Raw genomic sequence first — 26,556 nt, forward strand, 5'->3', positions numbered from 1 at the left:
ATCACTCCACCACTTTTTGAAAAAAAAAAAAATCTTCTAGCTCCATTTGGTGTTGACGAGCGCCACATATACATACAATCATATATTATTACATGCAAGTGAAAGCCCCCTTTGTATAGCCTAGCGTGACGTAGGTTTGACGTCACGATTTACGTCAAAGAAGACGCAATATACTTACAATAATAATTAATATGTAATAATAAAATAATATCAATGTTGTATATATATATGTGTAGGGAGGGAGAGAGCGGAGTGAGAGGAGGCTTTGCTTTGCATGCCTTAGCTGTAGAGGAGGAGCGGATTTTTTTTTTTTTTTTTACTTAAATTCATTTCTCTCTCTTGCTTTATCATAGTTATTAAATGAATCTATGCATAGCAATACTGAGAAAATAGTGTCTGTAAGTTGGATGAGTGAGCGTGAGCCTGTATTATTAAATAAAAAGATACAATTTATAATTATATCCTCTACCACATATTGGAATGGTATTTGTCTATTTAATCCTTGTTCTCCAAGTATGAAAATGCATTGATTGATGTCAAGTTTGAAGAGGCGCGTACATGTTATTAATTATGAAGATGTTGGTAATAGTGGCCGGAGTCCATCCTTGTAGTACTGATAATGATGAGGTTCTGAAGAAATAAGGTACTCATCATCACGGGACGCCAAATCCTCACGATCCTCCATCATTTATTCCTTTGTTACTAAAGAGATGACCATCATGGAGAAGTCATCTCCACATTCTCCATCCTCCACGAATACGTCCTCAGGTTACTCCGCAACGATCTCAACCAACAATGCACCATCATCTACCTCTTCGTCATTCAACATGGTAGACTGTTCGGATAAACGAAAAAAGAATCCGAGTGGAGTCCTGCGAGTTGGATTTTATGAAGTTGAGCGAACCATTGGACGAGGGAATTTTGCCGTTGTTAAACTTGCTAAGCATAAAATAACGAAAACGCAAGTAAGAAGAAGATTCTCTTTTCATCCTCCCTCATTCTCTCATCATCTCCTGACCTAGTTTCCCCTTCCGTTCGAGTAAATTACATAATAACACACATAAACACACACACGCACGACTACCACAAATGGTACAGGCTTAGTAAAATAGCCAAATGGAAAAGAAAGCCTTTATTTTTATTTTTTGTTACCTTAGAATATATTTCTTTTCCTCCCACAGTCGACGGTATTAAAGTCTATGTTGCTTGGATATAGTTGATATTTCCCTTTTTAATATTGCATTTATTGACCTCGATCCAATTATAATTATTCGATCCCCTTAGGATCATTATACATATATACATGGCCTCATTCCTTAGTCCCTACCTCAAGAACCATAATGCAAGTCTCAGAAACAAAAATCAATAATTATGCTTATCATAATGACCTAAATTATGATTTTCTTTACCTTATAACAGGGATATCCAACACGTGGCCCGTGGGCTGCATTGGTGCCCGCTTGATGATTAAGTACTTCACTTCAAGGATAATTTTTTGAAAAATAATTGCTCTGGGGAATTTTTTTATATATGAGAAAGCAGAGAAAAATTAATTATTTTTATAAGAAATTAAAAAAATAATTTTTGTATGAGAAATCCTTTAAAAAAATCCTTTTTTAAAGGATTTATTTTCTAAAAAAAGAAGGTCACTTGATCAAATTATGCAGGAGAAATTTTATTTATTCATTATTTCAAAAAAATTCAACAAAACAAAAAAAATCCTGCCGACGCCCCTGAACAGGGATGCCAGATGGTCCTTTTTTAAAACAGTTTGGCTTCAAAAAATTGATTCGGCCTAAATTAGAAATAAATATGTATTAAATAGTTTTGTTTTATAAAGCCAGTTTTTATAAAATTTAATTTAATAGGTTTTTGACCCAATAAAATATTTCATGTGGTAATGCGGCCCATTACTTAAAAGGTTGGACATTCTTGCCTTATAAAAAAAATCTTGAACAAATGAAGTATTTTTTTACTTCATATATCTCATTATTTTATTGACATATTTTAGTCTATTAAATGGATTGTATTTAAATTTATAGAAAGAATTTTACCAATAGTTACATTTATGAGGTTTATATTGGACCCAAAATGGTCTTTCCAATAAAATCTATCAATTTTATGATTTTTTTGTTGTGACGACACATTTTGGGTACTCATAGTGGAATTTGCAGGGGGTACAAGGGGTTCTTCAGAGGTGCCTGCAGGTGGTGGATTGAAGGAGCAGGAAGCCACTCGAGATCAAATGAAGAAATTTTTGTTTTTTTATAGATTTTTTGGGGGTCAGGATGATAAAAATTTACGCCAAAATAAGGGTAAAAATTACTTGTTTGAAAGATTCATTCTCTTAAAAAAAAGGTCGTTCGAGCAAATTATGCAGCAGAGCAAAAAATTTAATATTTGAAAAATTTTTGGGAATTTTTTTATTTTTTTTTAAATAGCTGTAAATTTTTGATCTTTTTTTGAAAAAATGTAATATTTGAAATCACTTTTTTGAAAAAAAATTTAATTTTTTTCAATTTCTTTTCCTAAAAATATAACTTTTCTAAGTTTTTCCAAAAAAATTATTTTTTGTCAATAGCTGTTAATTTTTGAAATTTTTTTCCAGTAAATTTAATTTTTAATAAAGAACTCTGGATTTTTGTAATTAAAAAAAAATATATATTTAAAATATCAAAAAATTATTTTTCTCTGAAAAGCTATAGATTTTTGATTTTTTCTCAAAAAAATATAATATTTGAAATTTTTATTCCAAAAATTTTAATTTTTTGTAAATAGCTATGGATTTTTTGAAATTTTTTCCAAAAAAATCCTCCCCCTCCCCCCTCGAAATATAATTTTGCGTAGGACCCTTTTAATTAAAATATTTTTTTTGATAAAAATTGCTTATAATTCATCAGAAAATACTGATGTAATCCCCAGTTAATTTTGAGAGGAATTATTCTTACTTATTTTTTGTTGACGACCACAATGGTAAATGAAGAAAATCAATATTAATTTGATTCAGGGCTTAGCATATACATAGATATTGTATATATGTATCCTTCAACTGTTGCCCTTCTTCTTTTACAGAAATATCAACAAAGCACTGTGCTATATGCTTGACTATATATGTGTTGAAATGAAAGAATGTTCCAAATGACGTCGTTTCTAAGCAGTATATAAATTATAATATTTAATAGGTCAGCGTCGGTATATAGGATAGTTACATATATTTTAAAAAATAAGAGAGATGTCAATTAATGAATAAATTATTGTACTTATATAACTATCAAGTTAAATAATTATCAGTCATAGATATATTGTTAAACAGTTTACTTAATTTTTTATGTATATATTTTTATTTATACCTAACAAAAAACCAAAACAAAAAACAATTGATTCATGACAAAGATATTGGGATTTTCCTATACATATATACGGGTACTACTTTTGAGTTCAGTCTGAAACACCTAGACGGGCCTGAGACAGTTAAGATTTTTGGTGGATTTTTAGTCTTTTAAAGAAATTCGGTCTGTAACAGTTTTAAAAAAACCCTCTGGATCGGGCTTACAAAAAATTGGGTTGATTTAAAATTAGGTGTAGACCAGGGATGTCCAACCCGTATCTCGTGGGCCACATTACGGCCCTTATAATCTCTTAGTGCAGCCCACCACTCATTTTCATTTCAAATAATATTTTTTTTTTACAAAATTGTCACAATATCATATATAATACGTAGAAACAATGAAAAATATATTCCAAAAAAATCAAACTTTGATAAAATTATCACTTTGAGAGAAAAAATTGTTAATGAAAAAATAGAAAAAAAAATTATTAAGGATTTCCTTCCAAAAAAAAAGGTCATTTGATGAAACTTTGCGCAAGGGATGACTAACATGTGTCCTGTGGGCTGCATTGCAAAAAAACAAAACAAAAAAAAACTCCAGGGGACTCTCCTGAACAGGGTTGAACAATTGTCCTTTATTTAATTCGTGGTATGTGGCCCTTTAAATTATTTCAATTGGCGATGCGGCCCATTATATTAAAAGGTTGGACATCCCTGGTTATGGTCGAATATGTATTTTTAACGTTTCATGTTACTTTAATCTTGACCTCACAAAATTTGGCCTCTTACTGTGAACATTTATAATCTTCAAATCAAGTTTGATCAAAATCCATCAGGCACTTTTTGAAGTAATCCTGGTGACTAAGAAACAAACAATAGATACAAAAACAGAACCTCCGTTCAACTTCGTTGTGGAGGTAACCATAAAATCATAGTTGAAAGGCCTCATAAAGGGATCGTCTGGAGGAGTTGGGTAAGAGGGGCTATATCCCACTCCCAAATATACAAATTCCCCCTCCCCCCCCCCAAAAAAAAAAAAAAAAATATTCAATATTTTTTTCCGAAAAATATAATTTTTCAAATTATTTAAAGAAATTTTTATCATCTCTGAATGGCAATATCTTTTTTATTCTTTTTTTCTCAAAAATATAATTTTTGAAACTTTTTGAGAATATGTATGAACTTTTGCAAGAAATATTAATTTTGGGATTGAAAAAAGATGTGCAAAATAATGGCAATGCGGTCCATCATATTATAAGCTTGGACATCCTTGGTCATGACAAATCACTTAAGACCGTACCGAAATAAGTATTTTCTTGTTAGCTCTGTCTCAACACACTTACTTCATAATAGGAAGATTGTTGTTGAGCAGGATCCTGGGAAATAATTTTAATGCAGGATTTCTCATAGGTGTAAAATCCCGAGAAATTTCGAAAAAGGGGATTTTGAGAGAGTTCCTTATACAGACAAACCCATATCTTTATAATAGAAGAACATCCTATCAAATACCTAGTTATTATTTGAACATTCTAAACGGTGAAAAAGGTTAATTTAATCCTTGATCAATTCACTTTGATATATATATAGGTACTATTATTATCCACTCTAAAAATATGTACACTAATTATATATACAAATGTAATTCCTTACTAATGATCTGTTTAGAGAATAGTGAATAATATTATATGATCTTTTTAATTCTTCTGTGATAGGTGGCGATTAAAATAATCGACAAAACACAATTGGACAAAGCTAATCTGGAAAAAATGTACAGAGAAGTGGAAATTATGAAATTACTAAATCATCAACATATCATCAAGCTATTTCAAGTCATGGAAACCAAGAGCTTGCTCTATATTGTGTCGGAGTATGCAAGTAAAGGAGAAATATTCGGTAAGGGATTTTTCTAAAACAATACGTAATATTATTATGTAGATATAACCCTAATTATCGTTTCAAATATAACATCATATAGAGTATATAGCCATCCATGGCCGAATGACAGAGCCAGCAGCTCGACGAACGTTTTGGCAAATTGTGGAAGCCGTGGACTACTGCCATAGACACCATGTGGTTCATAGAGACCTAAAAGCAGAAAATCTTCTTCTGGATTTGAATATGAATATAAAAATCGCGGATTTTGGATTCTCAAATTATTTCCAAGAGAACAGTCATTTGGGCACTTGGTGTGGCTCTCCTCCCTATGCTGCTCCGGAAGTATTTGAGGGGAAGCATTATAAAGGACCAGAAGTGGACGTATGGGTATGTAATTATTAGATAACAATTATTCTATATATGACGTAGAGCTTAACATGCTAATAAATTAGCTGCAAGAATCTGTAAGAGGAAGGATATAAACACAGATAGTGTTGTGTAGGTCCCATTCAGTCCAGTCCTGCTTGTTGGTCCTTAGAGAAGGTAAAACTGATCACATTCGACATCATTGAGGATTCCCCCCCCCCTTTTTTTATTATTATTCCGTAATATATGTAATAGAATAATAAATTATATAACTAAGTGCAATATAATATGTTCGTGTTATAATCTACTATAATGAAAAAAACCTTTTTTTTTTTGCAAGAAATGTGTAATACCCTTAATACATATCTCATAAATCTTATTTGCCTTAATAAACCATCGACATTTTTAGGACTGACAGTCTTAAGAACGGGTCCCAATGACCAACAGTCCTAAGGACTGATAGTATTGGTCCTAAGACTGAACTGAATAAATATGGATCTACACAACACTACAGTATGTCAAGAAATTGATGTCCTCTTTTTTAAAGACACATAAATGAAAGTAAATTTTGTATTGTGGCATAATTTTATTTGCCAATGTATCCCCCTTGTAAGTTTTTATACATTTATTAATGCGTTCGGGCATACAAGCAATTATATTAACCAAGGTCTTATTTGAAATTTGTGACCAGTCAAATTTTACATTTTGGACGAGTTTCTTCATTGGTTGGAGGCGGTAATTTATTGAAATTATTTTTGAAAATGGCTCATAGATTTTGCTATCGGAGACAAGTCCGGACTGTTTCTAGGCCATGTACACTTTGCCCTCAATGAGTCCAAGTTAGTCTGAAGCCATGCTTGAGCCGCATGAGAGCTATGAGCAGGAGCTCCGCCTTTCCGGAAAATGGCTCATGCGTTTTTCCGCGTCAGAAACGATCCATTTCTCGGCTCCTTTGTATCCCAGGGGTGAGACACTACTGGAGTATGGTCTCCACATAATATGAAGACGTCAGAGTTTGTCCTTGAGGTATAAAATAAAGCTCACTAAGAGCCCCAGATAGCTCATAAGACTCCAGCCTTGAATTTTCAAGGAAAACTTCACTTTCGGAGTCGACACAACATCTTCCTTCTTGTGAGCCCCAAACGCAATCAGTTTGACGATTGGGATGGTGAACAGTTCAAAGGTGGACTGGTCAGAGAAGCGAACTCTTCTCCAGTAATTTATTGACCAATTTTTCCTCTCACGACAAAATTAAGTCGGATTTGCTTCTAAATCTCCGTGAGTGTTGGGTGCATTCGAGACCTGTACGGAAAGACCGTCAGCGATTCTTCCTGTCGTGGGGCACTGGATTACCATTTGGCGGCAATCTGGTCGCTAATTTCCTCAAAATAGGTATTTTTTTGTAAGACTTTTGGCGATGTTTAGTTTTGGAACTCTCGAAAGTTTTTTCTTCCTTCCACATCCACCCTTATTCTCGATGCTCTCCCCGGAAAGGTGACAGTTCCATCACCTACGAATGGTTTGGGCCGAAACGCAAAGGTCCCAAGGGATCTCAACCTGCCGATTCCTTGTCTCCAGTTGTCCTACGGCCCTGCTTCAGTTGCTTTAAGGATTGCTCCTTCACCTTTCTGTAACATCATATTTTTTAATAGTAATGTGTAAATTTCAATTTTAAAAAATATTTCAAGGTTGCTTCCTCACCTTAATTTGGGTCGATATATATTTTTAAGATCCTCTAAGTCCACGTGCTTATATTCTTATGTTTTTCCTTATCTTCTTTTTGGAGAAACTGCAAATTCAAAAAAAGAGAATATCAATTTCTTGACATACTCTATAGACAAGCCCTACTCCGTATCTAGTAAAAGAATAGTCAGGAATTAGTGATTTGTTGGTTTTCAACTCTATTATGGAACGACGTAGCTCAATGGGCAACGTGCTCCGGATAAATTATTCTCTTGAATTCAGTGTGCGTAGGTTCGCGCCCCAGTTGTTCCTAGAGTAAAAAATATATTTTATATAATAGCTGAAGTAAAAAGTAATGAGCGTTTTTTCACTTTATTTTGACAATGTGATTAATATATTAAGGATTATGCAATTTAGATGGTTCGAAACGGTTTACTGGCTAATCTTCAGTTCCTGCACAATTGAATAAGTGTTCACATGCCGGTCCAACTCGATGATTTCCATTATTTTATCAACATTTTTGATGATGTGTCTACCAGAGCGTCCCTCATCTTTGACGTCCATATTACCAGAACGGAATGGTTGGAACAACACTACTTTACTGTTGCAGTCGATACTGTATTGGGTCCATATTTTGTTTTTCTTCGTAGCCTGCTCAACGGGTTCTTCTTGGTCGTAGTGATACTGAAGACTGTATCGAATTTTCTCTTTTTTACTTCCATTTTGGAACGCTGCAACACAAAACTGTAAATCAACTTTTTAAAAGTGTACACTTAACCCTTAAGCATACTTTAAGTTTTTTTTATGCAATGTATTAATTGTGAGGTATAGCTCACTAACTTCATCTAGCAAAAAACGCTCAGAACTTATTACTTAACCTAATATATGGACTTAAAAGAAGATTCCTCTGTTAGATGGAGTAAATGTAATACTATAATGTTCACTTATACTCAATTAGTGCAACGCCAGTTGACCAATTAAAGTAACATTAAAACGCAAATGACTTGCCGGTATAGCAAAAAGAAAGTACCGAAAAATGACCATTTGAAGAATGTTTGGAAAAAAAACAGCTTAGCTTTCATACAATAAACACAAATCCCATTTAATTATACATAGAAAGGTTTATTCGGGCTCTTGGGTACTGAGGCAGTTCTATTATAAGTACAATGCACCTACACATTCTTTGAGTAGGTAATTTTATAGCATTCATCATTATTTGAAGTGACTCATCCCTCATTACTTTTAGATATCCTACATATGTATACTATGTGACCTGAACGTGTCGTCATACCATATGTAATCCCATACAATAAGTCCTTTTCGTATTCTCATTGCATGAATGACGATTTGTAGTCAAGTAATACGTAAAATAGTTAGTACATTTAAAGTAGTTGAATATTGAATTTCATCCATTGTGAGTTCTAAGGTATAATTCATGTACTGTGTTCATAAATAATGTATCTACTACTTAGTGCTTCTATTATTAACAGATGAAGCTTTATGTAGCTTGATATATGTATACGATATGTGTTCAAAAGTGAGATGACTTGTCAAGTTTTTTTATGTTGGTACACTCGACACGAAGATCTAGTTAGTCTTTCAGCTATATAGTATGTTTAGTCTGTTTGTGAGAGGAATAACTGTTAGAAGTATTTTGCGTGTTCGGCGATTTTTTACTTTTGAAAAATATGGATAAATGAATTTCCATCAAAATTTTGTATAAAAAATGAAATTAAGGACTCCAAAACACTTGAAATTTTGACAATGGCATACGGTGAAGCTGTTCTGAGTTAAAAACAAGTTTACAAGTGTTACAAGCCCTTCCAAGATGTCCGAGAAGATACCAATGACGAGCCTTGCTCTGGACACCCAAGCACTTGAACAACAATTGAAAACATTGAAGCAGTTAAGAGAATTGATTTGGAAGCCGTCAAATCGCTATCAGAGAAGTTGCTGAGGAGATTGACATATCGTTTGGCTTGTACCATAAATTTTTTTCGAACGTTTTGAGGATGAAACGAGTGTCAGCGAAGTATTTTCCGAAACTGCTTAATTTTTGACAAAAAGAATCGTCCCATTTTTGACCCCAAAACTAAACCGCAATTATGCCTCAGCCCCATGTGAGTTTTTCTTCTTCCCAAAACTGAAGAGATTTATGAAAGGACGGAGATTTACGGATCCATAATTTTTTTTTGTTGGTTGTTAAATAGAGGTCGCACCCTGTATAGGATGCATAAATATCCTACATAGTGTTAAAATAATTTATGTGTGTGTCTGATTTCCGTTCTTCCGGCTTGGAAAAACAATTATAAAAACATCAAAAATGGATACAGACACATAATTTAGACATAAAATATAAGTTTTTCAGCATTCAGAGTTACTGTTTCATTCTGTAAGACTGTTTAATTCTGATCAGGCCAGATTCCTGGGCTCTGGAAAACAAGTTTTTTTTTTTTCAGTGATAAGTTCTTATTTTTTTTCATGAAACAAGATCGATTCCCTGTGTCTCAAAGTTGTTTTTTTAAGTACCAAAAAAAATTAAAAATCCAAAAAAACAAATTATTGCACTAACGGAAAAGGGAGAACGTACATATATTCAATACGAATTAAAAAAACAAAATGAGGTAAAAGAAGAAAGATGAAGATGAAACATTGTAAGTTAGCAATGGAAATGATCATAAATAAATCACAAGCTGAAACATTTGAAAAATCCGTATTTTCGCATGATCAATTATATGTTACATTTTTAAGTGTGTCAAAAGGCGTTGTAGGTTTGATTATATTTACATCAAATGGACAGAAAGTAACCATAAATATTGTATACTAGAAGGTTTTACTATGGAAATTTATCTATTATATATTTATAGTAGATCGTGTTAGTTTATAACTTTAACATAAACAAATTAAATAAAAATTAATCTATTGAATTTTTCATTGTTTTCGTGTTTAAGATAGCGTGTTCGCAATAGTATCATATATAAAAATATGCCGACCTTAAAAACGAGATGAATAATTTAGAGTACTTTTTTTGATGAGGATAATGATATAATAGAAATTTCCCTGGATGTTCAATATATTATTAATGTTGTCATTTTTGACGTTTTTGCTCAAAATGACTAATACATAATACGTAGTATATTATAAAGTTCAAATGGCCTCAGTTACAATAGTCATAATTAAAAGCTACATCCAGAAAAAAAAAATCCAAAATCCAAATTTTTTGAAAAATTTGAAAAATTAAATTTCAAATATATATATTTGATATTTAATTTTTTTTTCAAAAATCTACAATTATTGACACAAAATTAATTTTTTTTTCAAAAACATATGGATAGACTCAAAAATTAATTTTTTTGGAAAAAGTGAAATCAATAATTTACAGCCGTTCACAAAAAATTTAATTTATTTGAAAAAAATTACAAAAATCCCTAGCTGTTCTCAAAAAAAGTAAAATTCCTTAATTTTTTTTTCATAACATAGAAACGTAATAAATAGTTGAATAGCAGTAATAAATAAGAATGGGAATCGCAAATTAACCAATATTTTCCCCATGCCGATGCTGGTTACAAGAAATTGTATTCCTGTCGTTGTGATTTGGAAACCTAATACCTAATTAATTGTTTATTTATCAAAAAGAATCAATTATGAAATAGCTATGACGTATCAAGCGAGCCGAGGGAATCGACAGCTGACAACAAAATACATAGAGTATTTTGTAATAACCATGAATTGTAACGTTTTTTTGCTTCTTTATGTACATAATTAGCAAGTAATTTTAATAGATCAATATGAAATGATGTCATCAATTAATTGGTGTTAATTATAATGACTGATGATGTAATAAAATACAAGATAAGGAGCCGTTGAAATTATAACTTATACTTAATATATATGTGAATTGATGTATTTGCAAAGTGAAGTCTTTGTCATAATAACAAGGCATTTTGCAAAACTAATATTGATTTCGCCCCCCATCTTACAAATGATGTGTCCATAATATTCAACTGCAAATATTTTAAAGCAATTTCTGCATACATAAATAAGTAGATATATACATAACAGTTTTGCACAAGATTACAAATGATCTACTTTAGTATTGTTACATATATATTTAATTTGATATATAATGTACACAGAGTCAAGGCCTATATCTACTTCTAAAGTATGTACTATATTGACATAGATATCCATGGACAATCCCTAAATATGCTCCAATATTTTTTTTCTAAATCATGGCCTTAACTCAATTACTCGTTATTTTGTTCTCATTTTTTGACAGTACTGCCTCTTTTTGCCCTTATCAGTGTTCTGAACGTTGATTGGTTAATGAGGCATGCACAAATTCAAAAAAATATTATCCTAAATTTGGTGTAATAGTATGTATTTTATGGGTGCAAATTAAATTAAATTAGAATGTGCACTCTGTCATTATAGGGGCAAGAAAAATGTAGAGTAAGATTGAGGCTTTCTTAGGTAGTTATCTTCTATAACTGTTAAAGCAAGGTTTGTTTGTTCGTCTGTGCATAATACATCCAGGGAATGCCAGATGTTACCAATGGATATCATTTGCACCACAAAATACAACAAAAATGCGGTGTACAGCATTGTCAAACGGCTGCAAAGTGGCAGAGGCATGCTGCTTGTGGTCCTCACAAGGCCAAAAATTGCAACCTATGTTTTCTCCGCCTTTCTTAGTAGCCTGGAGTCTGTGACTAAAGCTAATGACGGCCATATCGAGTAGAAAGTAGACCTGAAAATTAATATTGTTGAAAAATATCTGCCCAATTGTGAAAAAAAAAAAAATATATCATGGGGCTTAAAGTTTTGTGTTAATACTTCTGCCCACCTCTGTAATAATTCTACATTCCCAACATGTCTTATGATGAAATATATGACGTCAGTCTTCACATTCTTAATCATTGAAAGATAGATATCTATATTTTTCGAACAGGTATTCTGGCATTTAATTTTGCTATTATCATATTATTCACCATCAGTTATCTTTTTTTTTTATTAACTTTATTATCATAATTTATTGACGTCATTATAAATTTGCAGCAAATATTTAGGCTTAGTCCTAATTTTAGATACATACGAGTAGAATATGCTTATGTTTGCGCTAAGAAAACATTACATTCTTGACGTGGGATATTTTTATCTTTACTTCAGTTTGTGAAAAAATTATTTTTATAAAGTTCTTACAAAAAAAAAGAAGAAGAATTTATCGAGAAAAAGTAAGATAAGTGAAAAAATATATGAAGTGTGTCAACATAAAAACTATCTTGAACAAAATTAAGAATAATCAATTTCATAATTCAAGTAATTACCGATTATATATGAAAAATTTAAATTCCCTACTCATCGTGAATGGATATTTTATTGTTTCGATCCTGGGTTCTCTCTCCCACACTCAAAGAAGGAGTCCACTCTCTTATGAAGCTTGGTAATTTTTCTAGATTGAGTTTTCATCCCTTCGTCCCTCATAGAATACGGGATCCAAATTTGAGCATCTTTCAAGTTATAAGTTTCCCTCTATTTTCTAGTGAAAAAAAAAATGCTATTCTGGTAAAACCATGTCATATAAAGAATTGAAATTATTTTTCTTTATTGTAAACTATTAAATAAATAAAAAAATCTGTAATAAACTCTTTGTCCTCTTTTCAAACTTATATTTTGTGTCTTGCTATTAGTATATCTGAGATATCCTGTTGTTCATAGGAAATATTTGTTCTAACCTATTATGTAATTCAAAATATGGTTGCTAAATAGTATTTACAAAATGATAAATATTACATCTATTAATAATTAAGTGATAAAAAAGATATGTTGTCAAGTCATACGTCCTCAACTCTATATTAAAAAGTGATGACAAGATTAAAATTCATCTGAGGAAAACTACCAGGCTTCATAAGAGAGGAAGGAGATTCCAGGATCGAGACAGTGAAGAGATCCATTCACGATGAGTAGTGAATTAAAAATTTTCCAATATAATTAGTAATTACTTTATTTGAATTTGTACGAAGCACAGTATTATGATATAAACTACTACGGGGTATGATTTCATTATCACGACCTTAAAATTGTAAACAATATCAAAATAAGGTTTTTTTATTTTCTAGTACAACCCCTATATAAAATATGATCACTCAAAAAATACAAAATACAACCCAAATCCTTTGAATATACATTTTTTTCCCTAATTTATTTTTTAAATAAATTAGGGAATGTTTTTTTTTAATAATATAAGCTATTGTGCTCTTTATCACAATGAATGAGAAATAAGTTGTAAGTACATAGACTTATAATTTGTGATTGATCACCCAATCGCTTAAAAATGGCTCACTTTGAACTTTTTTCCCCTGGAAAAAAGTTCATTTAGCCCTTGCTGTGTGAAAATAGCTCATTTTTCTAAACTTCTATATAAAAATAAATATAGAAAGTTTGGATTCTAGTTACATTAGACAACAGCTTTTGATGATTTATATAATGATAGTTTTCGAGAGGTAATCTACCTGGCAAAAATCTCCTTCATTAGGCTCACTTTTTGGAGGTAAATATATATATGATAAAATTAGGGTAGTGACTACATGATCAATATATGAGGGATCCAGATTCTGACAACAGGCAATTAGAGGAAGAATAATAAATTTGGTGCAAAATTGACTGTTGAATAATCCCCATTGAATCTTACAACAAACAAAAAATGTCTCCATCTAACAAGACTCATGATGACCTCGTCAATTTCAAATTCCCTTTAACTAATAGTGTGGACGTCCTTTAGTATGTTTAAAACTACCAATGCCGATTGAAGGCAAAAATAAGCGGGAGAAAATCTTTCTAAAATCTTGATTTGTTGATATTATATAGCAAAATTTATGAATAAATTATAATTAATATAACACAAACTAAATTACTTTTTGTTGATCTAATTTAAGTTTTAATTTCAAAAACTCTAAGTTTAATTAGAAGGGCCTAAAATAAAGTGTTGTTGTTCTTCAATTTTAAGTATAATTTGCGACGCTCCGAAAGGGTTGATAAGAATATGATGGAAATGGAATTTGTCCAGGAATACAAATGTAATCCACACTCAATTTTGGGAAAAATTATTCTTGCTTGATTTTTTGCTGAGGGGCAGCATCTAATTTTAAAAATTATATTTTCTTTTGACTTGCATAAATTATTAACGTATGTAGTATTCTTTTTTATCATGTAATCATAATCATATTTACAATTTTACATTCCGAGTGTTCCATTGAAATCTGAACACCTTGAAATTTAAACTTGAAGAAGTCATAATTTATTAATTAACAATCAAGTTAAAAAATATACTATAAATAAATGTGTGTCTGAGCTCTCTTAATCATTAATGCGGCTGCCCTTAGCGGCAATGATGGTTTCCAAGCCGTAGCAGAAGGCCTGGCATGTGGAGTACTCTATTATGATGTTCCAGCACTGGCTGACAATGGCTTTGAGGGCCTCGTGTTTGTAGAAAACGGACACTCCAGGCCTTCCCCTCAACATGCACACAAATGTTGTAGTCGAGGGTGTTGGCATCAGGGACAAAAGTTTTAAAAAACTGTTCAGAAGAGTCTTATAATTGAGGAAATGGGTTTCTTTCATTGTCAAATATGTCAAAATATCCTGTTTGTTTTTTTTAACTTTAAGAAACGTAGGTTGTTTAACTTTAAAATTGCATTTTCGCAGGATTGGATCATTAAAAATACTTAAAAAATTATCGGAAGCCAGATTTGAAAAAAGTATTTACAAATCTGTAATCAAAAGTAAAGTACTTCTGAATTTCAATACGGGATTTAAAAGATTTTTGAAAAGTTATAATTTTGTTGAGTTTTGTAGTTTATTTTTGGATGATCTCTGCATATTACTCGTATAATTATAAAGCTTCAAAATTATCCTTTACAAAACAAAGAGGTTGTGTGATTATTATTATTTCCCCGCGATCAATTAAATTTTGAATCCACGACAGTTACTCAAGTATTTGCTATTTTATCTTTTCGGGGCATTTTCTCTTCTTCAAATGAAAAACATTTCAATCACACAACCTCTTTATTTTGAAAAGGATAATTTTTGAGGTTTGAAGAAATATACTGCTTTTTTAGAAATAAATTGTCTATACATACCAACCACGTTGTGACGTTACAAGTCTTTGTGATGTAGAAACTTAGTTATCCCACGAATATCAAATTTGCACTACATTTTATTGTCAACTGTCGGTTTTTCTACTTGGTATTTTTCTGAACGTTGATTTGTTGGGGATTAAATTAGCTCTTGTTAAGCTGTGAATACGTGTTTATATTGAATGTACCACAAAACATTTCCTTAAAGAAATAATTTTTTGCTCCTTACGTAATTATTATTTAATAATTAATTGCTGGAAACAATTTGAATTTAACCAATCAACGTTCAGAAAGTTGTAATAGGTTTCCTAAAAATATTGAGTGTTGAATCAGGTCCCAAATAACAAACGTTGATTACGGCACTGATTAACATCGCTTAGTAAATCTGCGTCCTCTTGCAAGTATGAATATTTTTTTAATTTGCCCATCCTTAATTGCCGAACAGCCAAAGGTGTATAAAACATGTCATAGAAAGCAGGAACGGTTTTTTCTAGTTAGTAATTTGAACAGGGTTTTGATTTTCCAAACCTGTTATCATTATTATTTAATTTTTGAAGACAATATCTAATTTTTTACTATAAAGTAATAATCCGTGCGTGTGCTCATGCTATACAAAAAGTAATAACAGTTCTGATCTCAATGTGAACATGACAGTACTCGTAAAAAGTTAAATATTCATGAGATTTAAGTCCGAATAGAGTCTGAAGTGGCAGTTCAATGTGATTAAAGTACGATTCAAGGTCTTGTTGTGATTAGGAATCCTTCCCGTCTTTGATTAATATATCATTATTGATATAATGGAAATTAATCTACACATCTATCCAGCATCTGTTGACAGTCACTCACCAAAGTTTCACCCATTTTTGAGGCGCAGTTGTTATCAAACAGTTGTTTGCGTGAGTTGATGTGTGTGATTTTGTGAAAATGAACAAATATATAGAGTATGAAGCTGTCATCAAATATCTGTTTTTGAAAGTTTAACCTTTCAATAGATTCATAAAATAACAGACACATAAAGGCTTGTTGTGTTAAATTTTGACGCGTCTAAGTCAATCCAACTCTGATTAATTGAGCCAAAAACAAAAAATGTAGTGTAAAAAATTATTTTACAAAAAACAAAACAAACGCCAAGTACTACTATTTGGACGGGTTAATGAGATGGTAGCATCATTGTGAGAAGTCTGTAGAGTTACTACGATAACATCTCGTGAACAATGTTAAATAATGAGGGAAAAATGTCTTGTATCTTTGCTAGGTCGAAACGTTTCAGACCCCGCTCGTAATTCCTTGCTCCTATATAAGGAGTGGGATTTGTGTTTATTTTCTTCGTCTCACGGTTGCTTGCAGCTGATCTAGTAAAACGTTATGAGAGCTATTCGCTTGCCAAACATTCTTCAAATTCTATGAATTACTTCGTTCATTGTCGGGTTTTCGTAATTTTTACATACCGACAGGAAATATTATATACAACACTACTAACAGCTATCAACTGATTTCTGGCCTTCCCCCTGTTTTTATTTATTTATTCATATGTAATGAATCCTTTACTCAAATCTATTTTATTTTAGACATTTCTTCTTTTTTTTTATTTTACTTTTCTATATTTTGATTATTGTTTCCAATTGACGTGTGAATGTATGCCTAGTTAGGCATACCTGTATGGAAGTATGTTTGTTATAAGCTTATATGTATCGAAAATAATAAATGTTTCATTTCTATGACGTCATCAATTGACGTCATGGGATATAATAAATACTTATCGAATGTATCAAAGTCTTTATATATACATATCTCTCTCTGCAAAATACCATTTATGCTTGATTAACAAATTATAACTATTTATATACATAAGAGGAGAAGAAAGAAAGAGGCCCACACTCACGCACTCAAATTATATTTAAAAAAGGATAGCATTGGAGTGAAAGTGTTATTTTTAGCCATTTATAGAATCATTAGTCCTGTTTTTTATTGTCCTGAGTGTACACTTGGAATTTTGAACTTCAACAAGATATCATTTACTAATTAACAATAGAAGTTCAACAACATTAATACTGTAAATAGATGTGTGTCTGAGATCTCTTAGCCATTAATGCAGCTTCCCTAGGGGCAATGATAGCTTCCAGGGCGTACAGAAGGCCTGCCACCCGCTGGAGATATAGTCCTCTGTCATGGCATCCCAGTTCTGGCTGACACTGGGTTTGAGGGCCTCGGTGTTTGGATGACGGACGATACTGCAGGTCTTCCCCTCGACATGGACCCAAAAGATGTAATCGAGGGGTTGGCATCAGGGCTTTAGGAGAGGCAAAAGTGTCAAAAAAGAGTTCAAAAGACTCATTCAAAAGAGTCTTGCAACGGAGGAGATGGGGTTCTTTCATTGGTGGTATCAAATGTAGCCTCTCCACAATGCTTCTTCCACCCACTTTTTGAAAGCTTTCTGGACCAGAATCTCTTGAATGGGACTTGGAGAGACTGGCCTGGGATGTTTTGTTTAATTCCTCCGAATCCAGTTTGGCCTTTTTGATAGATCCATTTTTCCTCTCCAACGATTCAGAATTGCTAACAGGGTAGACAATGGAGTTGAAGACGGCCAACTGCTTGGAGTGCGCGAATGAAAATTCGTTGTTCACGTTCAAGTGTTATTTTCTCGACTTGTACGTAAGCTAGAAAGCTCAATTTTTGTTTTGTTTTGTAAGTAATAGTTTATGCTTTAATATATATGGAAATACGAATTAATTTCAATCACTAAAGCTTCATGAATGATTGAATTAGTTAGTGTTCACCCCTGGTGAACTCCGGGGTTGGAATAAACGAGGAATAGGCTTTCCAAACATCATAGCGCACAAGAGGACTACTTAACTTGTTCTCAGGCGTAATTATGCCATCCGTTTTGGACCGCCTACTCCTTTTTTTCATAGTTATGGAGTCAATTAAAAATAGACAAATTAAAATGGAACTTCTAGGCCGGAAGAACCCTCAGTGGAAAAACTGGTAACCAAACGTTTGGACATACTAGATCTCCCGAGGTCTAAAATAGATAAAAAACACTCTTTAAAATCCCTTTCACTTCATCCAAGCAGAAATGTCTCCATATAGAATCGGTATCTCATCAATTTATACGAATATATCGAAAATGAGGATGACAGTAAGATTTGCACAATCTGTAGTGAGAAAATAGAAACGCCGGTACTTCTACTCTACGAGTGTGATAAGAGAATCCCTTTTATATAAATGAATGAACTAAAAATAAAATAAAATCTACATGTATCGACGTCAAAAACTGATTGGCCATTGTCCATGGATCCGAATCCTCCTAGAAGTGTTAAAGAGGAAGCCATCATCAACAAAGTGCAGAGGGTAACTTATTCTTGCAGATGCAACATTCCAACAAATTTAGAAGGTGTAAATTTCTCGGATAATGGTAGTAAATGCGGACTTTTAAGTGTTTCTATTAAAAAATGAAAAAAACCTGTGATTTTTAGCGTCAATTTATTGTTTTTTGTTTTACCCATATCAGATATGAGTAGGGATTGTATTATATCAAGTTCGAATGTTTATTTTTTTGTTAGAAATATAAATAAAGGTATGCTTATTAAGCTTTAAAAAAATAATTGAGAGTGTTCAAATTTCAATGGACCACCCGGTATAAATTATTTATAAAAAGGGTTATTTTTAGCCATTTATATAATCATTAGTCCTATTTTTTTAATAGTATATACAGGTTTATTATATCCATTTTTTTTCCCCTAGAGCCTTGGTGTGGTACTCTATGTTTTGGTATGTGGTGCTTTGCCGTTTGATGCATCTAGTCTACATGCGTTAAGGGATCGGGTTTTATCCGGAAGATTTCGTATTCCCTTTTTTATGTCATCCAGTAAGTATGACTTTCAAATACTAACTATTTTTAAGTTGACTCTATCCAAATTCTCTGTCGATTTTCTAATTTAAAAAAATCCAGAGTCCATCCAATATGTATTTTTTTTTGAGCCGCTTCACTTTTTAATCACTTAGCCTTCACAATTTGCTTCTATTTCCTATCCATATTTTATTTATTATCTTTAGTTAAAATTATAAGTGTTTCACTCTAGATATTTCTCTTAAAAATGTAAATCATGTTTAATGGGATAAATGATTATAAGTATTGGAAATGTGTATGTATGTAATGCCTGCCAAGAAGTAATCTTTGACATCTTAATAACCCAAGCGAGACTCAAACAAGTTTTATCGAGCATAGTTCCAAAGCCATGGAAGATATTTGTTTTGTAATATGAATCAAATATATACTTGATAACAAAATACACCGAGAAAAGAGGTTTGACACATTGACACATTCAATTGAAACGGAACGTCAATCCTATTTGGAGTCAAAGTATGTGTCTTTAAATCAAGTGGCGAAACGATGACCACGTGATCCACTTTTATCCTTATTTCATTGTGTATGACAAGTCCTTTAGAAGGATAAGGTTCAATAAAAAAGGATTCTCCTTAAATATTTTAGTCTTGAACGTGTCTGCCTTGTCCGTACTCGATCCTTTTATCCTTTTGTTTTAAAACTTTAGCATATGATATTTATATTGTTTTTAAATTGGCATTGGACAAGTGGGTCTTCTTTATATTTTTCCTCCTTTTTTTCATTAAGGGATAGGAGTGGGTGGACCTTCAATTAAGCGACACTTAAAGGATTCTTATTTATCAGAATGTTCTACTCTTGCTTTGAAAACCTTGATTTTTATCCATAACTGCTCTAAACTAAGGCTGCCAGTGCTTGGGGGGTTTCCCCCAGATACATATCATATCATATTATCTTGGGGTTTAGTTTAGGAAATGGATATAATTTTGAATTTTTGAATTAAAGGATATTAATTATTTGGTTTGTAAAAAAATAAAAAGGAACCAAAAATAACCTTGGTAAACAGGATCATTTGAAAAATGTCTTAGAGGAGAGCAGGTTAGTTTAAGGTAGCTATAAGAGCAGATAAATACACTCAAGTCCCATTTAGGACTGTCAGTCCTTCGGATTTCCCCAGATCTTTGGGTTTAGTTAAAAAAACATGTCAATAATCCAGGTTTTTTTCGTAAATGTCTAATAAAGAACAGTTACAATACCATTTGATTTAATTATTTGTTGCAAGGTACATACTAGAGAATACATTTTTGTTCATCATATTACATGCACGTTTGAAACCTTTTTAAAAGTGTATGTTTTAAACCATCACCTTGATAGGAGAGTGTTCAAAACGTTCAGCGATAGTAGAACACAACATATTTTACAATTTCTGCAGTATCTGTATGAAAGGGTAAAGAAGCTTAATATTTAATTTAAGTCAGAGTATTTTAGTCTGCATGTTTTGTACATGATGCCATCATCTGAGTACAAAAAAGGCATTTATTTGCATATATGAACAAATACTGCAGTCAGCTAAACTCTCAGAAACCCATCCGAATAATTAAAGGAACAATAAAAATAAAGTTTATCTTAAAGGAAAGGCATCATCATAGTTGATGAGTAAGCAAGGTTAATTAGATCTAAGGTTAGCAGATCCGAAAGTATCCCAAAAACTCGAGCATTTTAGCACTATCAAGTATTTCAATAGCTGAATAATTCCTTTTACTTTCGCCAAAACATACAAAAAACTATTCTGATGATCAAAAGAGGTTTTACCATTTATCTTCAGTCGACCATTTGCAAATCTCTACATAAATTTCTTGAATAAAGATTATGAAATTTTATTGCAGCCTGGGTTTTTTTTTTTTTTTCAAATCTTGGGTTTTAAATAGGTTTCTTAAGGATCTTGTTGAAAAGTTATCTGGCAGCCCTGATTTACATATGTTACCCTAATAACACAAAAATGTACATAGTATTTTTTTGTCAACAGTTGATCTTTCTGTTTCTTTTAGTATTCTGTATGTTGATAATAGGACATATCAGGGGCATACATATATATATTTTGAGGTCTTGGCTTTTGGAATTTTTTGAACAAAAAAAATCTGCAAATTTAATTTTTTTGGGGAAAAAAATGCAAAATTATTTTTTTTGACTAGAAAATTCAAATATTAATTTTTTTATGATTTCAAATATTATATTTTTACAAAAACCCATAGTCATTCCAAAAAATTTTAATTTTTTCGGAAAATACTTTTGAAAATCCACAGCTGTTATCCAAAAATTCAAAATATTAAATTTTTTGATTTTTTTTTGAAGAATCGGCCATCCTAACATTTTCAATTATTTAAGTAAATGCTAGTGATCCAATCATGTCTGGGCGTCAGCAGGGTTATATATATATATATATATATCTTTACATAGTTTTTGAATTTTTTTTGGCAAAAAAAATGAAAAAATTTAAACAATGCATAACTATTCACAAGAAATTAAATGTTATGAGAAAAAATTTAAAAAATTAAATTTCGGATATTCAATTTTTTGTACAAAAATTCAAAAATCCATGGCTATTCACCAAAAATTTAATTTTTCTGGAAAAAATTTGAAAAATTAATTTTTTTGGAAAAAAAAAAATTATATTAAATTTGTAGCTTTGCTCTAAAGTTTTCCCGAATGACGAAAAAAATTTATAGTAAAAAGCAAAAAAATTTTTTTTTTTTTTTTTTTGGAGGGGTTACAGTCCCTTTAGCCCACCCCTTGGTGACGCCCCTGCACATCTATTATAATAACTCATCTTAAATATTTTTTCACTTTAGGCTGTGAGTCTTTAATTAAAAAAATGTTGGTTCGTGATCCTTTGAAACGCTATACAATGAAAATGGTCAAAAATCATAGATGGATGCAGGAGCAAGTACCTGTAGAATTTCAAAATCAGAGCAGCATTAAGGAACCTTCCTCCCAACCAAGGATCATTAGTGAAAAAGTTTTAAGAGTGATGCAGAGCCTGGGCGTGGATCCTACTCGGACTAAAGAGGTTTGTAATTATATACTTAAAACAAAGATAATAGGATTTATTTCTTTTTTTGATTTTTAGTCCATATTAAAGGATTCCTATGATCATCATGCTGCAATCTATTATCTCTTACTCGACCGATTCTCAAAACCCAAAACAAGTCATAAGGCCAAAACTACCACCCCCTCTTCCTCGTTCGATGGAATGAAATTGGCTCTGAATCAAATTTCAACCTCAAGCTGTGTACCTAAGCCTGTAGTGTCTCAAAGTTCATTTTCTCAATATGCCCAAGAGAATGCTCATTGGGCCGATGGAGATAGTAATTTGAAATGTTTTACGTGTGGAGGGCCCATTTTAGGATCTTCTTCCAACACATGTGTTATATGTGTACGTCTTAGAACTCGACGAAGAAATTTTGCACATCCATTAAATTGGAACCCCCTAAATATTCCCACACCCCCAACCAGTAGTGGTGTCAACTCTATAGAGCCTCGAGGTCCTTACGACTCTAGAGATTCCGGTGTAAGTAGTGGAAGTAGTCAGGATTATGGAGAAATCACACCTCCGGTTCATGAAAAGTCATTTCCGTCAAGATTTCACGAGTTATCTTCAAGAGAAGCTGCAAGCTCTTCCAGTGAAAATCCTTTCTCTCAACTGGTGCGAAAATTATCTGAAGTAGAAAGACCACCCTCAATCAAGTCATCTGAGGATGAGGGTGTCGAGTTTGATGAAGAAGGACATTCGCAATCATTGAACATATCTGAGCTTCAATTCCCTTCTTACTACTCAACTACAAGTTTAGAAGATAATGAAGGATCACAGGTTTCTATTCAGAAGACATATAAATCCGTAGCTCCTTTCGAAGTTGTTGATGCAAGTTCGAACTTTACTCAGAGTCTTCCTTCCTGTTCCCCCTCTGCAGAGGATCGCAATATTACCAGTGAAATCCTCGCCTCTAATTTAGCAATAAAAAATGATTTTTCCTATGTATCTTGTAATTCTAGAGGAGCTTCCAATGTGATGATGCCTAATTTCCGTTACGAAAGACGTGCTTCAGATACTTCAACACTTCGGCCCATTGGCTACGAAACCTTTCGTTTTAACACACCATTAAGTGGAGTATTTGATGTCAATGAAGAACATACAGCTCTCAAATATAAGTATGGGCAAAATGACTTTGGTGTATTTAATCCTTCTACAGCATTAGTATCAGGCATGGGGATACCTTTTAGTCATAATAATATGGTAGCTTTGGAACATTCGCATCCTCATCAAACACTATTGTCAGGAGGACAACAATACTATAAAGGAGGACGCGATTCTCATCCATCCATATCAAAACGCATTAGTATACCATCGAATTTAAATTTTTTTCCCATTCCAACTCCGTTACCCGCAAGTAGCAATGGGAGTATTAGGTCCCCTTTCCAACAAAACCGACTTCTTCAACGACGATTGATCCTACAAAAAAACGCCCGAAGACTCTCTCGTCAAGGAGCAAATAAATACTCAATTCCCTCAAGTCATAAATATCATCAACATTTAAACAACACCCTTCAATCACATCATCCTCTACAATTGGACTATCCACTGGAAACCCCTACACCAGAGTACCTCTTCCAACCCATTGTAGAAGATGAAACCGATGAATTCGAAGAGCTACTTGGGAAGAAGGAAGAACGCAAAGAGTTATCTTCATCCGCTTCACCCGTTGGGGACTGGCAAACCCTTCCTGTTTTTATGGCAGAGTCTTGTCGATTGGAGTCTAATTCTCCCATGTCCCCGTACCTTTCATCAAAAAAGGATAATATGGACATGTAATACTTCTTCCTCCCACTTCCATCTCTCTCATTATAGTCTGCCCATTGTTACTATGTGTATCATCCCTCATTCACCGCAACATAATAAAAAATAAATTACTACATAATATTATACATACCTAAATTCATATGTTAAGTGAAATCTTGAACTATGAGGGATTAGAGTTTGATTGATTACACTTTTTACTGCTTCTTTTCTACAGCATAAATTGTTTCCTCAATATGTTCATTCATTCATTTCAATAGTTAATTAATTAATTATCAGTCACAATGCCTATATAGTCGAGTCTTATTCCTTGTCAATCTACATATGTATATTCTTTATAAGTTTTGAAAATTCCTGTCTTTGAAATCTATCTCACCACTAAAGAGATATAATTAATTATTTATACATTATTATAATTAACTGTGATCGTATTTTTTAATGGAATAACTACCACTACACGCACCTGTCATAGTTATTTATTTATAATTTCGACTTATCTATTATTATGACTTTAATGAAAATAATTATATTTTTAGGGATCTATTAGAAATCCAATTCACATCTTATATATATCTGGCAATTTTTTATAAACAATTATTATGATTAATCTATTGGAGGAGTCTCAAAATCCACTTAAAATAGATGAAGTTCATTCTCACTATTAATAGAAATAGATATATTTCTTTTATTGCGGGACATATTGGTGCCTAATTAAACTTTTCATACATCCAATGAAGGTTCTAAACTATAGTTGAACTCTTTGCTATCTCAAATCATAATATAAATTTGAATATAAAACCCTAAATTTGAGGAATGTTTTTTATTTATTGATCTTAATTCATCCCATATATATATATAAAATATGTATGTAAAGTCGAAACATTCCCTTCTTTACAACAGTTTATCTTTTTAATTTTCTTATATAAGATATATAGTCAGATTCAATTTCAGAGATTCGGCTATAAGAATGACCCCCCTCTATCAAAACACATTAATTAGTATCCGTTTCTACCCGTCATTATTGCAATAATACCCAAAGAGACTTTAATAGTTCTTGACTCTCTATTCCCATTCCCTGCACTTACTCCAATTAGTGTTGAAGCGTTTATATACATAAGTTCCATGATGATTTGTACTCCATACTCAAAATTTTAGTATTTATTTCTATATTCATACATAGTAAAGTTCACATTTCAACAATTTCTTAATTAATATAATTACTACTTCTTCATATTAGGTTATTCGTAATAAGGTCATCCATATACCTTTATTAAGAAAAAAACATATCTCCAAGGATTTTTTTTCATTTTTGAAGTCATATTTTTTTATACATATAAATTATAATAATTTAGTCAATAGATACAAATAGAAGTTCACCTATATATTTTTTTTTAAAACACAAATAATTATTTGGATCCCTTGGAATAAAATGTTACATTACATGCGATTAATTTTGTTATTTCGCGATATTTATATTTGCATGAAAAAAAAAAAGAATATACAAGCAATAATATATAATGTAATTTTCTAATAATTTAATTGAATGATAGTTATTAATAATTCCGATTTTAAATAAAAAAAATAACCACACACAATTTCTGTATTTGCTACATTCTATCAAAGTTGCGTGATTCTTATTATTGGATAACTTTCGATCATTTTACTCTATATAACAAGTCGTTACCTGATTGTATCACGCAAAATTTCTTCCAAAAAGCAACAGAAAAAAGGAACGAAATCAGTTGGTAATGAGCCAAATAAGTCAAATATACCAACTGTTATTTATCTCTTAAGGAGTCTCCGACTATCTTTGCTTTATTTTTTCTCCATCAAGTGAGACGAAGGAATTTACGACTGACAAGAAAATATATAGGGTGTTTTTGTGTTTGCGAGGTAACACCATCATAATTAATAAGATCTTCAAAATAGTGGATATCTACTACAAGAACCGATCAAAGGGATTTTTGGATGTCCTGAATATTAAAAAGAGTCCGGAAAGAGTTTAAATATAGGTTGGAGAAAAAGTAATTCCGTATTTTTCACTTTATTTCAATTCTTTCTAAGAAGCGTTGCAATCATCCGATTTAAGCCAAGTATTTTCCGTTCTATTTGATAACTTGTTGCCAACGGTAATACAAATTCATAACACCCTTGTCCCTATTGACAAAAACTTGGACAACCATTTTTCATGGGCTCTATTGAAGCAAGTTGACCATAGACAAGAAGAGTTGGTAGTCAGTTGGTGGCAGGTCCGGACTGTAGGATGGATGCATAAGAATTTCCAATCTGAGCTCCCAGAGCTTCTGGCGCGTCATCAAAGATGTGTGGAACCTGGCGTTTTCCTGATTATGTCTTTTTTCTCCTATTCACCAATGCCCGCCGATGATGTTCAATTGCCAGCTTTAAACGGCCGAGTTATTCACAGTAGAGAGAGAAAAATTGAGGAAAAAAATAAATACTCGAACCAATG

The 26,556-nt window shown here is 32.1% G+C and overlaps 1 protein-coding gene and 1 long non-coding RNA gene across 3 annotated transcripts; one reads left to right on the forward strand and one right to left on the reverse strand.

Moving 5' to 3' along the window:
* The first annotated feature begins 218 nt into the window (after positions 1-218).
* On the forward strand, positions 219-24,549 carry LOC121128997 (uncharacterized). Its single transcript, XM_040724627.2, has 6 exons — positions 219-965; positions 5,041-5,221; positions 5,304-5,590; positions 19,135-19,258; positions 22,084-22,301; positions 22,362-24,549. Exons 1-6 carry the CDS (start codon positions 711-713, stop codon positions 24,099-24,101), a joined length of 2,805 nt encoding a protein of 934 aa, XP_040580561.1. The 5' UTR covers positions 219-710; the 3' UTR covers positions 24,102-24,549.
* On the reverse strand, positions 6,151-12,448 carry LOC139907294 (uncharacterized). 2 transcript variants are annotated; one of them, XR_011783780.1, is made up of 4 exons: positions 7,624-12,448; positions 7,418-7,562; positions 7,271-7,358; positions 6,151-7,197 (listed from the first exon to the last, which is right to left on the reverse strand). It is a non-coding gene; the product is annotated as an uncharacterized lncRNA (long non-coding RNA). The 2 variants fall into 2 exon arrangements; XR_011783779.1 differs by having other exon boundaries at positions 7,418-12,448.
* Positions 24,550-26,556: the final 2,007 nt, after the last annotated feature.

Source organism: Lepeophtheirus salmonis, chromosome 14 (genome assembly GCF_016086655.4).
Source record: "Lepeophtheirus salmonis chromosome 14, UVic_Lsal_1.4, whole genome shotgun sequence".
Classification (NCBI taxonomy): domain Eukaryota; kingdom Metazoa; phylum Arthropoda; class Copepoda; order Siphonostomatoida; family Caligidae; genus Lepeophtheirus; species Lepeophtheirus salmonis.

Coding starts and splice junctions, on each gene's coding strand:
- LOC121128997 (XM_040724627.2), top strand. CDS start 711: ATGACCATCATGGAGAAGTCATCTCCACATTCTCCATCCTCCACGAAT. Junction 966..5,040: donor ATAAAATAACGAAAACGCAA/GTAAGAAGAAGA, acceptor CTTCTGTGATAG/GTGGCGATTAAAATAATCGA. Junction 22,302..22,361: donor ATCCTACTCGGACTAAAGAG/GTTTGTAATTAT, acceptor TTTGATTTTTAG/TCCATATTAAAGGATTCCTA.